General features: G+C 43.9%; 1 protein-coding gene across 1 annotated transcript in view; it reads right to left on the bottom strand.

Annotated features, from left to right (window-relative positions):
• Positions 1-2766: 2766 nt before the first annotated feature.
• Positions 2767-13457, bottom strand: part of STX8 (syntaxin 8) — a 415577-nt gene continuing 404886 nt past the window's right edge. The window contains exon 8 of the mRNA XM_063961043.1: positions 2767-4524. Coding sequence (XP_063817113.1) covers positions 4457-4524 — 68 coding nt within the window. The 3' untranslated portion in view covers positions 2767-4456. The remainder of the gene's footprint in view (positions 4525-13457) is intronic.

Here is a 13457-nt window from a genome sequence, read left to right as displayed (position 1 = left end):
GCCACGCCTCCCTTTTTGGACCACGCGCGCACAAATTCCTTACTTTTGGTGTAATGGTTAGCATTACTGCCTCACAGCACTGAGGTCATGGGTTCAATTCCCACCATGGCCCAACTGTGTGGAGTTTGTATAGTCTCCCCGTACTTGCGTGGGTTTTCTCCGGGCACTATGGTTTCCTCCCACAATTCAAAAGTATACTGGTAGGTTAACTGAATCTCAACAAAAATTAACCCTAGCGTGACTGTGTGTGTGTGTGTACATGTGGTAGGGAATATAGATTGTAAGCTCCACTGGGGCATGGACTGATGTGAATGGCCAAATATTCTCTGGAAAGCGCTGCGGAATATGTGTGCGCTATATAAATAACTGGTTAAAATAATAATAATACTTTTCTAATTGCAATGGGGGGGTTTGTTTGCATTGTTTGTTAGTTACGCCACTGCTTGATGGCACAGATAGATTTTGCCATTTACAAATATTAACATCATTAGTGTATTGTATAAATACAACTATTGCTTACACTAAAATTTCACACTATATATATAATATGTGATAGATAGATAGATAGATAGATAGACTAAATATAGGGCCAAATTCACACATGAGGGTAGATAGACTTTGATAACCACGCTTCATAGGATATGAGCCAATAACATTAGGCACATTTAAATTCTGGGACATTCTCTTCAAACCAAATGTATGAATGTTATATAGTGTGGCCAGGAGTTCCAATCCCTTTTAGTGGCTGATTCAAAGGTGGACACAGAAGTTAACAAGGTTTTGGCCTAGGGGTGCCATGAGAGCAATGCGGATACTATAAGGTGCCGTGACTCAAGAAAGGTTGGCAACCACTGGCTTAACCTATCATATCGGACAGGGCAGATGGCCACCATTTCTTTTGCGCACCTCGTGGCAAGTGGGCAGAGCGAGTAGATCTCACATTTAAAAGCATCAAAGTATTTCTGTGGTATCTCTGAGGACTGGTTGATACTCTGCTAGAATCAAATGAAAACGTGCGTAATGGTGTGTATACTGTACAATGTGTGTAAATATATATAATGGTGCTTAGTGTGCTATGTTACAATTACTACTCTGTTTTGGTTTTTTTTGTATTGATACTTGGCTATGAAAAGAGATAATGTATCGCCCTAACAATAAATGGTAAGGGAACTCCTTGCTAACCTACAGCATAAGCGTCTTATTTACAACAGAGCGTACATCCTTTCCCGCAGACTCGCACTTGAGTTACTTGGTAAGTCAGCCTGACTACAGGCTTTACAATAAAAAAATAAATGAATGAACACAACCCATCACAGGAGCAATTTGGAGCTTGGCTTTGTTGCTCTTTAAAAATCTAGTCTCCTTCCCAGAAGGAATATGGTAACTTTGGGAGTCTCCCCATTAAATATCTTGATCTTCCATGTCCCTCTCGAAGCGGTCTGTTTATAGAACAACTCAGAACAAAAAAACATCAGGTTTTCATGTGCTGTCTGAAGACGCTGCCAGAATTCTGTCTTATCTATTACAAAACATCTCCAGAGAACACAAAAGTGTCGGCGTTTAATTAACTTTTTACGGCGCCAAAATAATCGTCTTTTGGATATTGTCCTCCTGTTGTGCTCATACATACAGTAATACTATCACACAGAAGGCAGTTCTATTTGCCCACGACGGTAAAACACTCAACAAGAGCTGTGTACTCTTAAACCCTATTCTCATTAACATAGGCTGAGAAAGAAAAGGCTTTTCCTTTTATAAGCTGTGCCAGTTTTAATAAGAACGTATGATGGCTGAAGGCTGCAAAACTAAATAGCACTGCGTGAGGGAATACTATAGTGGGAGTTAAACATTTTGCTTCATGACTTAGCTTAGCCTTGTCTATCAATGTTTACAACTGTGCAGCCATTTTAAAAATGGCCAATTCACTAACTTAAACACTGGCAACACAACTCGCCCCTCTTGTGGCCCGATATCACGTCCGACTCGCAGGTTTTTGTATGCAGCCCTATAGGGTATGGAAGTTCGGCGACAGCGAGCCGCACTAACTTGCACAGCAAGTGAACTCGCAGGTAATTGAATTAAGCCCAGTGAATGGGTGGTCTTCAGTATGCCGACTGTCGGGATCCCGGCGCAGGAATCCCGACAGCCGGCATACCGACACTTTTTCTCCCTCGTGGGGGTCCACGACCCCCTGGAGGGAGAATAAAATAGAGTGGTGCGCTACCGTGACCGCAGCGAGTCCGCAAGGGGCTCATTTGTGCTCGCCACGCTGTTGGTATGCCGGCGGACGGCCTCCCGGCACCGTTATGCTGGTCGCCGGGAGCCGGCCGCCGGCATACCATACTACACCCCAGTGAATTACACTATAGTTTTCAATTGAGATAAGTGGTATTCATAGGGACTATAAATTTGGTTTGCCATAAGTATGACACTTGGGGGTTATCCATGATATTACACTTACTAGATTACTCTTTAAATACTACTCTATAATTTTAGACAATCTATAAAAGGAAATCCACATACTTTGAATACTTCTTTGTACTGTATGTATTGTCTTGAGCTCTGAACTCTTACTGTCCCCCTATCTTGTCTCTAGACAATACTCTCCGTATTAGCACATACAGCTAGGAATCAATAGAGTAGGGAATGGTACTAAACTATAATGTAGAACCTAAGCTTCATATCAGTTCTAGGCAAATAAAAATGAGAGGGCGTGCACACAAGGCTTATTAAACTACATAGTGATGTGGGGTCCTGTATCCCATAGCAACCAATAAAATATTAATCTTTATTCATTAACAGTACTAGAAAAATACCACATACAACTTAATTGGCTACTATAGGCTACACCATATTTGTGCACATTAAACAGGCCCCAGAATAACAATGACAGGAAGTGTTTGCAAACGTATATACTAAAGAAATAAAATAAATAAACACATCTTATGAGGCAGCAACATAGTTAACAAACACAGTCTCTATAATATTATTACTACATGCAACAAGGTTCATAGCGAGTTACTTTAATTAATTGTATTAAGAATCCAGCGTGCACTCCTGCTTATAATTTTGGCTACATCTTAAAACACTTCTGTTATAACATTTCCCCCCCTTTTCCTTTTTTCTTCAACTCAACAGGTTTTTCATTTCACAGTGTTGGATTTGTCAGCTGAAGATTGTTGAGAAATGTATGTGGATGCTTATAAATTGCCCGCGATGTGTATTCCATATGGAACTACTCAAACAATGTGAGCCTTGGGAAAACCACTACTCTACAGACTGTTTTGGGGGTGAGCAGTCTCTCGGAGCGTCTAGTTATGCACGTGTATAGGAACTGTTCCGTTCTTAGGTGATATTGAAATACCTGATTTTTAGGACAGGACAGAAAATGACCAGGGTCACATTATGATAGAAACGTGTTCACATGTTCACATAATACTATAACAGAACTGGGCATTGCTATTTCCCAGAATAATGTACTTGACAAGTTATTTTTATTGAAAAGTAACTGATGCTTGCACTTTACAATGCGTTTGTGGCCTAGTACTAAGGTATTATGTTTACAAAATCAAAAATGATGAAAAAACAGATATTTCCTTTGCAATTGAATAATATGCACACAACGTGGCATCAGGAAGGCTTTTGCTGTGGAGACATTGGGGCTACCTACAGTTCCGCATCTACGTGTTCCAGCTGCAGGTAAAAGCATTTTAGAAAACCAAATTACTCCTGAGGTTTTTTTTCTTTTCTCCATCTTACATATGAAGCCAGTAGTTTAGATATGAATGACATGGCATCCATTAACCTAAGAAGGGCCCAAGCACAGGGCTGCTCTATCTTCTTGTATCTGTATGTTCCCAAATTTTATTATACTTTTTTTTCCCCTCTGTACAGCTAAATGCCTAATACAGAGCTGAGAGATTCACTTGGTCGTTAGCAAGTATAAAACAGCTGTTTTCAGGTAACTCCATGTCACGCAGGTCTGCAAATGGATGGGCGTCGGCCTTGCGAGTCTGTGGATATTTATATGCACTTCGTATATATTATTTTGAAACGTACTAAGTTATTGCAGCCGTTGAAGAGAAAGAAAAGACCAGACTGTAACCGATTCACTGCCAGGTTCCTCTGCGACGGAGTTTATGATGGAGTTTATAGCCGGATGGCTTTCTCCCGCCTAAGACCAGGTGGCATGGTACATTTTACAAATGGGGAAAAACTGACAAAGCTTCATTCACAAGCTCATCGTTATTGTGCATCAGTGACCAGGAGGCACCCAGTGTAGACAAAGAAGGTGGTTATGGGTGAATTATATTGGGTTTTAAGCCCTTTAACATGTTATAAAATCTGTGTAAGAAAACAAAGTTCCTGTTTGCTACAACCTCTCACCAGACTGGCAGGATAGGTAGTAAGGGGCCATTGCTGCTGGGAATGTAGAAGCGGTTCCTCACCCACTTGGTTATTTACTTGGCCAAACTGCCACCACTACTATGGCAATGAAGAGTAAAACGATAACCACCAACATGGCTGTAGGAAGAGAGAGAGAGAGAGAGAGAGAGAGAGAGAGAGAGATGTTTTAGTTATGTCATACACCATTAACTAAAGCACTTGTTTTTCAGTTCAAGCAACATCTGAGATCTTGAGAACATTATGAGGTTATTAAAGTGCATCCAGCCACCTTTTGTCTCACAATGAACTAAACTTTGCAAATAAAATAATCAACTCGCACTAGTCACACACAAATGTTATTTGGTGGAGTGGACCTGCATATGTCACTCACTAGTGGCGTTTCTATCATGGGCGCACACAGGCCCCTGGGTCCAGAGGCGGCCCACACTGCACACATTGCACAGATGTTGTTTTAATACTTACCTTTCCAGAGACCCGCAACGGGTGCTGCAGCTGCTGTAGCTACAGCAACCACGGCAAAAATCATACACAAAATTGTCTCCGGACCATGGCGGACGCCATGTTTCTGGAGACCTGCGCATGCGCAGTAGACTCTGGCACAATGCTGGAGCCTACAGCGGTGTGGAGAGGAGGGGGCCCACCCGGAGTTTGCCCACGTGCCCCCTCCTTTCCTAAAGCGCCCGTCACTCATACACCTAACTAAAGGGATACAGGATTGATAAAGCCAGATCAAATGACTGACGTGTTACTGTACACTGGGTGCTTACTATGCCATTTCCTTGTGTTGAGTGTAACATGCCGCCAAGATTTAAAAAAAAAAAACAGAGAAACTCCCCTGTGAGGACACAGTATCAGGGCAAAGGCCATGTGTGCCTGCAAGAAGCCATAGGCATAACAATGCATGGGACAGCACCCATTGTTAGTGCTGCTAGACAGATAGAGCCAGCTGTCTGTAATGGTCACATGGTCTGAATTGTTCCAGGAAACAACTTGTTGGAATGTCAGGACCATTGGATGGATCTGTGATTTGGATAGTAGTAACAGAATGAGATATAATGTCATATTGCTACCCAATTAAACCCTGTGCAATGCATTCTTTCAACAAGGGCTCATTCTAATACTTCAGCGTTTAAATGGTCATTCAGAGGGCATGGTGCCAAATTGTAACCTCTCCAGCACAACAGGTGACGGGGCGTGGGATTCAGAGTATTAATCAGATAATTCCGATGAGCCAGATATTTCCTCAACCACGAGGAATTCCCCTTGTTCCGCGTCCTGTTGTAATTACGTGTCCTATTACCACAATTCCACGGCCAATATACAACCGCTTCTGGGAAACGGTTGAAAGTTATGATTAGGACTAAATACATATATGCACGCTTATGATCTCTGCAATTACAGCACCCTGGCATAGCAATATAAGATATATTGCTGCTGCAGTGACATAACGGTAATATCACAGTATCTTATACAGAGTTGTGCCTGGGAGATTTGAATGCTGAATACAGATGCCACAGAGGGACATGCCGATCACCTGGCTGTATGTATTACCGCAGTGATCACTGCATAAAGTATTTGTGCAGATGTGGCATGTATATCTACAGAGGTAAAGTGCAATAAAGCATGTAAGTAACGAGTGTTGCTAATCTATGTAAACTTCTGTAAATTATAATTGTACTAGTGTTTAATAATTTAATAAATTAATTTAATTAATGTTTTCATTTGTTGTTAGTGATGCTTTGGCATCATTACACATTAGGAACACTTGTGTATCTCACTTGGGATGGGTAAGGGACTCAGGGTCGACACCAATTAGGTCGACACCCATTATGTTGACAACCATTGGTCGACAGTGGCTAGGTCGACACTAGAAATAGGTCAACACGGCTATACGATCGACATAAACAAGGTCGACATGAAAACAGGTCAACATGAGTTTTCTATGTTTTTTTTGGTGTCGTTTTCTCCGTCAAGTGACCGGGAACCCCAATTAGTGCACCACGTCCACTTGCATGTCTCACTTTGCTCGCCATGGTGCGGGCAAGGTGCCTCGCTGCACTCGGCACAGGTTACCGTTCCCCATCGTAGTACACGTGGATTGTACAGTATGAAAAAGACCACCCAAAAATTTGAAAAACTCATGTCGACCTTGTTCATGTCGGCCTAATGGCAGTGTCAACCTATTTCTAGTGTCGACCTAGACACTGTTGACCAATGGGTGTCGACCCAGAGTCCGGTTATTTTTTTTATTATTTTTATTATTAAATAGCTCTTCCCTGAGCACTGGATCCATACAGCAATTCTGGGCCTAATAAAAGATCAACAAATAAGATGCTGTATAGTATAAAGCACTTGGGGGCAGTTACCACAATCAAATTAAATTAGTAAATTTGCAAAGTGAAAATAAATATTTTCACTAAAATGTACTCTCTCTCTCTCTTGCCAGTAGATGGGTTCTAATAAGAGCCTGTCATGGCAAAGAGCTGGAAGCAGTGTGATAACATAACGCTATCACACTGCCTCCTGGTTCGGGTCCTACACAGCCAATGAACATGCAGCCGGAACATGGAACAGTTTGCAAAACAAGCTCTGGAGCTTGGTAAATCCAACTACATAGCTGCCCCCACAGAAATATACAGGGACCGTGGCAGATATTGAAGATATCTGCTACAATCCTTCCATGGTACATTTGGGGGAACCTTAATATGTGCGGGTAAACGCCAAAATTGTCTGTTTCTGGGGAATATTTCACAAATATTGTATGATAAATATGCCCCTTGGTCAAAAATAACTAAAGGAAGCCTGAAACCTAAAGCAATGTTTATAAAATAAAGGTTGCAGAAATGTACACAGCAAAACATAGATTTATTAAAATATGCAGAAGGACATGGACCAACAATGAACCTGTCTGAAGATGAACCAAACCAAATTGTATTTGTTCAGTACACCTACAGTAAAGATACTGCTTATAATGCACAGATGATGCTAATATAAACAGCCTTTACAGTGGCTAGAAAAAGTATCCACCCCTATAGCATCGTTCCCATTTTACCATAATAATCACTGGAGTACTGTAAAATCCCTTAGAATTGTGGTGCTGTTTATTATATTTGTCTTTGGAATACTGGTCAGTGATCTATTTGTTTATGACTATTTGTTGGAAGAGTTTGATTTTTTTTGTATGACTTTTGCATTTACTGTGGTCACATGGTCCAATATGGCTTCCAGCATGTAGAGAAAGAGTGTGCTAATATACAGATGTTGAAGCACTAATGCCGACTAATTACATTTTTTAGAGTGCAAAATATAAAGCCCACTCGTCACTTTTAGAAGTCACTACAGTAGGTTGTCCAAATCAAGCTTCACTACAGAAAATAATATGCACAACCCTCTTTTCTTTACTACCCCCAACTCCTGAGCACCCAGAAAACAAAATAGTATCTGGTTGGTGAGGAACAGCTTCATGTGCATTAAGGGGAGTTTATGATTTCATATTTTCATATCCATCCTCCAACATCTCCCTTCATAATGCTGAGAGAAAAAGTCACCCAGTGTGGAAAAAACAGAATTACAGAAGAGGAGAAAGAGGGGTGGGAGGTGGGGGGTTTGAGGGGAGGCACAAATCCCTCATTGCCTGGCATCTGGGAAAGATGAATATTACTCAAAAGAATATTTCAAGACTCAGTTCAGTGGAAAAAAAAAGAAAGAAAATAGGGAAAGACACCAATTTAAAGGCAAAGAGTGGAAATGAATGGTACACATGCTTGTCTTTTTGGATATAAAGGGTTTTCGTGCCAAGGACGTCCTTCTCTTAGGATGGCCAGAACAGTTAACATTTTATTAGCATGTAGTCCCAGCTGCAGAGGTTTGTCAAGAATTGGGGGTAGGGCAATCTACCATCCCGATATCAATCACCTCTATATTTCCAACCATAATTTCTCTACTCTCACATACAATGCAAGGCTACATGAAAGGAATCATTCTAGCAACTGTTGCAGAATACTTACATACTGTACACTGTATTCTGCTACTAGTAATATTACCAATGCTTTATTTTCTATAGAAAACGGTATATTATTTGCAATGATGTCACTGATGTCTTCCCGCTTCTGTGACTACTGTACTGTAGTCTTGAGAATTAAAAATGACAATTTAAAAAATAAAATAAGATTTTACTTACCGATAAATCTATTTCTCGTAGTCCGTAGTGGATGCTGGGACTCCGTAAGGACCATGGGGAATAGCGGCTCCGCAGGAGACAGGGCACAAGAATAAAAGCTTTAGGATCAGGTGGTGTGCACTGGCTCCTCCCCCTATGACCCTCCTCCAAGCCTCAGTTAGGATACTGTGCCCGGACGAGCGTACATAATAAGGAAGGATATTGAATCCCGGTTAAGACTCATACCAGCCACACCAATCACACCGTACAACTCGTGATCTGAACCCAGTTAACAGTATGATAAAACGAAAAGGAGCCTCTGAAAAGATGGCTCACAACAATAATAACCCAAATTTTTGTAACAATAACTATGTACAAGTATTGCAGACAATCCGCACTTGGGATGGGCGCCCAGCATCCACTACGGACTACGAGAAATAGATTTATCGGTAAGTAAAATCTTATTTTCTCTGACGTCCTAGTGGATGCTGGGACTCCGTAAGGACCATGGGGATTATACCAAAGCTCCCAAACGGGCGGGAGAGTGCGGATGACTCTGCAGCACCGAATGAGAGAACTCCAGGTCCTCCTCAGCCAGGGTATCAAATTTGTAGAATTTAGCAAACGTGTTTGCCCCTGACCAAGTAGCTGCTCGGCAAAGTTGTAAAGCCGAGACCCCTCGGGCAGCCGCCCAAGATGAGCCCACTTTCCTTGTGGAATGGGCTTTTACCGATTTTGGCTGTGGCAGGCCTGCCACAGAATGTGCAAGCTGAATTGTACTACAAATCCAACGAGCAATCGTCTGCTTAGAAGCAGGAGCACCCAGCTTGTTAGGTGCATACAGGATAAACAGCGAGTCAGATTTTCTGACTCCAGCCGTCCTGGAAACATATATTTTCAGGGCCCTGACAACGTCAAGCAACTTGGAGTCCTCCAAGTCCCTAGTAGCCGCAGGTACCACAATAGGTTGGTTCATGTGAAATGCAGAAACCACCTTAGGTAGAAATTGAGGACGAGTCCTCAATTCTGCCCTGTCAGAATGAAAAATTAAGTAAGGGCTTTTATATGATAAAGCCGCCAATTCTGACACACGCCTGGCTGAAGCCAGGGCTAACAGCATCGTCACCTTCCATGTGAGATATTTGAAGTCCACAGTGGTGAGTGGTTCAAACCAATGTGACTTTAGGAAACTCAACACAACATTGAGATCCCAAGGTGCCACTGGAGGCACACAAGGAGGCTGTATATGCAGTACCCCTTTTACAAATGTCTGAACTTCAGGCACTGAAGCCAGTTCTTTCTGGAAGAAAATCGACAGGGCCGAAATTTGAACCTTAATGGACCCTAATTTTAGGCCCATAGATAGTCCTGTTTGCAGGAAATGGAGGAAACGACCCAGTTGAAATTCCTCTGTAGGGGCCTTCTTGGCCTCACACCACGCAACATATTTTCGCCAAATGCGGTGATAATGTTTTGCAGTTACGTCCTTCCTGGCCTTGACCAGGGTAGGGATGACTTCATCTGGAATGCCTTTTTCCCTCAGGATCCGGCGTTCAACCGCCATGCCGTCAAACGCAGCCGCGGTAAGTCTTGGAACAGACAAGGCCCCTGCTGGAGCAGGTCCTTTCTCAGAGGTAGAGGCCACGGTTCGTCCGTGAGCATCTCTTGAAGTTCCGGGTACCAAGTCCTTCTTGGCCAATCCGGAACCACGAGTATAGTTCTTACTCCTCTCCTTCTTATGATTCTCAGTACTTTTGGTATGAGAGGCAGAGGAGGGAACACATACACTGACTGGTACACCCACGGCGTTACCAGAGCGTCCACCGCTATTGCCTGAGGGTCCCTTGACCTGGCGCAATATCTGTCTAGTTTTTTGTTTAGACGGGACGCCATCATGTCCACCTTTGGTTCTTCCCAACGGTTTACTATCAGGTGGAAGACTTCTGGGTGAAGTCCCCACTCTCCCGGGTGGAGGTCGTGTCTGCTGAGGAAGTCTGCTTCCCAGTTGTCCACTCCCGGAATGAACACTGCTGACAGTGCTATCACATGATTTTCTGCCCAGCGAAGAATCCTTGCAGCTTCTGCCATTGCCCTCCTGCTTCTCGTGCCGCCCTGTCTGTTTACGTGGGCGACTGACGTGATGTTGTCCGATTGGATCAATACCGCCTGACCCTGAAGCAGGGGTTTCGCTTGACTTAGGGCATTGTAAATGGCCCTTAGTTCCAGAATGTTTATATGAAGAGATGTTTCCATGCTTGACCACAAGCCCTGGAAATTTCTTCCCTGTGTGACTGCTCCCCAGCCTCTCAGGCTTGCATCCGTGGTCACCAGGATCCAATCCTGAATGCCAAATCTGCGGCCCTCTAGAAGATGAGCACTCTGCAGCCACCACAGAAGAGACACCCTTGTCCTTGGCGACAGGGTTATCCGCTGATGCATCTGAAGATGCGATCCGGACCATTTGTCCAGCAGATCCCACTGAAAAGTTCTTGCGTGGAATCTGCCGAATGGAATCGCTTCGTAAGAAGCCACCATTTTTCCCAGGACCCTCGTGCACTGATGCACTGACACCTGGCCTGGTTTTAGGAGGTTCCTGACTAGCTCGGATAACTCCCTGGCCTTCTCCTCCGGGAGAAACACCTTCTTCTGGACTGTGTCCAGAATCATTCCTAGGAACAGTAGACGTGTCGTTGGAATCAGCTGCGATTTTGGAATATTTAGGATCCACCCGTGCTGACGTAACACTACCTGAGATAGTGCTACTCCGACTTCTAACTGTTCCCTGGACCTTGCCCTTATCAGGAGATCGTCCAAGTAAGGGATAATTAAGATGCCTTTTCTTCGAAGAAGAATCATCATTTCGGCCATTACCTTGGTAAAGACCCGAGGTGCCGTGGACAACCCAAACGGCAGCGTCTGAAACTGATAATGACAGTTTTGTACTACAAACCTGAGGTACCCTTGGTGAGAAGGGTAGATTGGGACGTGGAGATAAGCATCTTTGATGTCCAGAGACACCATATAGTCCCCTTCTTCCAGGTTTGCTATCACCGCTCTGAGTGATTCCATCTTGAATTTGAACCTTTTTATGTAAGTGTTCAAGGATTTCAGATTTAAAATTGGTCTCACCGAGCCGTCCGGCTTCGGTACCACAAACAGCGTGGAATAATACCCCTTTCCCTGTTGTAGGAGGGGTACCTTGATTATCACCTGCTGGGAATACAGCTTGTGAATGGCTTCCAAAACTGCCTCCCTGTCGGAGGGAGACTTTGGTAGAGCAGACTTCAGGAATCGGCGAGGGGGAAACGCCTCGAATTCCAGTTTGTACCCCTGCGATACTACCTGTAGATGTAAAGCCCCAGCGTCATGCTGAAGACTTGGCAGAAGCAGGGGAGGGCTTCTGCTCCTGGGAAGCGGCTGCATGGTGCAGTCTTTTTCCTCTTCCTCTGCCCCGGGGCAGAAAGGAGTGGCCTTTAGCTCGCTTGTACTTATGGGAACGAAAGGACTGAGTTTGAAAAGACGGTGTCTTTTTCTGCTGATGTGAAGTGACCTGGGGTAAAAAGGTGGACTTTCCAGCCGTTGCCGTGGCCACCAGGTCCGATAGACCAGCCCCAAATAACTCCTCCCCTTTATACGGCAATACTTCCATATGTCGTTTGGAATCCGCATCCCCTGACCACTGTCGCGTCCATAACGCTCTTCTGGCAGAAATGGACATAGCACTTACTCTTGATGCCAGGGTGCAAATATCCCTCTGTGCATCACGCATATATAGTAATGCATCCTTCAAATGCTCTATAGTTAACAATATATTGTCCCTATCCAGGGTATCAATATTTTCAGTCAGGGAATCCGACCACGCGACTCCAGCACTGCACATCCAGGCTGAAGCGATTGCTGGTCGCAGTATAACACCAGTATGTGTGTATATACTTTTTAGGATATTTTCCAGCCTTCTATCAGCTGGTTCTTTGAGGGTGGCCGTATCAGGAGACGGTAACGCTACTTGTTTAGATAAACGTGTGAGCGCCTTATCTACCCTAGGGGGTGTTTCCCAACGCGTCCTAACCTCTGACGGGAAAGGATATAGTGCCAATAATTTTTTAGAAATTAGCAGTTTTTTGTCGGGGGAAACCCACGCTTTATCACACACCTCATTTAATTCATCTGACTCAGGAAAAACTATTGGTAGTATTTTCACACCCCACATAATACCCTTCTTTGTGGTACTTGTAGTGTCAGAAATGTTCAATGCCTCCTTCATTGCCGTGATCATGTAACGTGTGGCCCTACTGGACATTACGTTTGTCTCCTCACCGTCGACACTAGACTCAGTATCTGTGTCTGGGTCTGTGTCGACCCACTGAGGTAACGGGTGTTTTAGGGCCCTTGACGGTGTCTGAGACGCCTGGACAGGCACTAATTGATTTGCCGGCTGTCTCATGTCGTCAACCGTTTTTTGCAAAGTGCTGACATTATCACTTAATTCTTTAAATACGATCATCCAGTCAGGTGTCGACTCCCTAGGGGGTGACATCACTAACCCAGGCAATTGCTCCGCCTCCACATCATTTTCCTCCTCATACATGTCGACACACACGTACCGACACACAGCACACACACCGGGAATGCTCTGATAGAGGACAGGACCCCACTAGCCCTTTGGAGAGACAGAGGGAGAGTCTGCCAGCACACACCAAGCGCTATATATATATATACAGGGATAATTTATATAAGTGTTATTCCCTTATAGCTGCTTTTCATATTATTTTTAGCTGCCAATAGTGCCCCCCCTTCTCTTTTTTACCCTGATTCTGTAGCAAGTCTGCAGGGGAGAGTCAGGGAGCCGTCCTTCCAGCGGAGCTGTGAGGGAAAATGGCGCTTGTGTGCT

Source organism: Pseudophryne corroboree, chromosome 3 (genome assembly GCF_028390025.1).
Source record: "Pseudophryne corroboree isolate aPseCor3 chromosome 3, aPseCor3.hap2, whole genome shotgun sequence".
Classification (NCBI taxonomy): Eukaryota; Metazoa; Chordata; class Amphibia; order Anura; family Myobatrachidae; genus Pseudophryne; species Pseudophryne corroboree.
The sequence above is the reverse complement of the archived record's forward strand: the minus strand, read 5'-3'. Positions and strand labels throughout refer to the sequence as shown.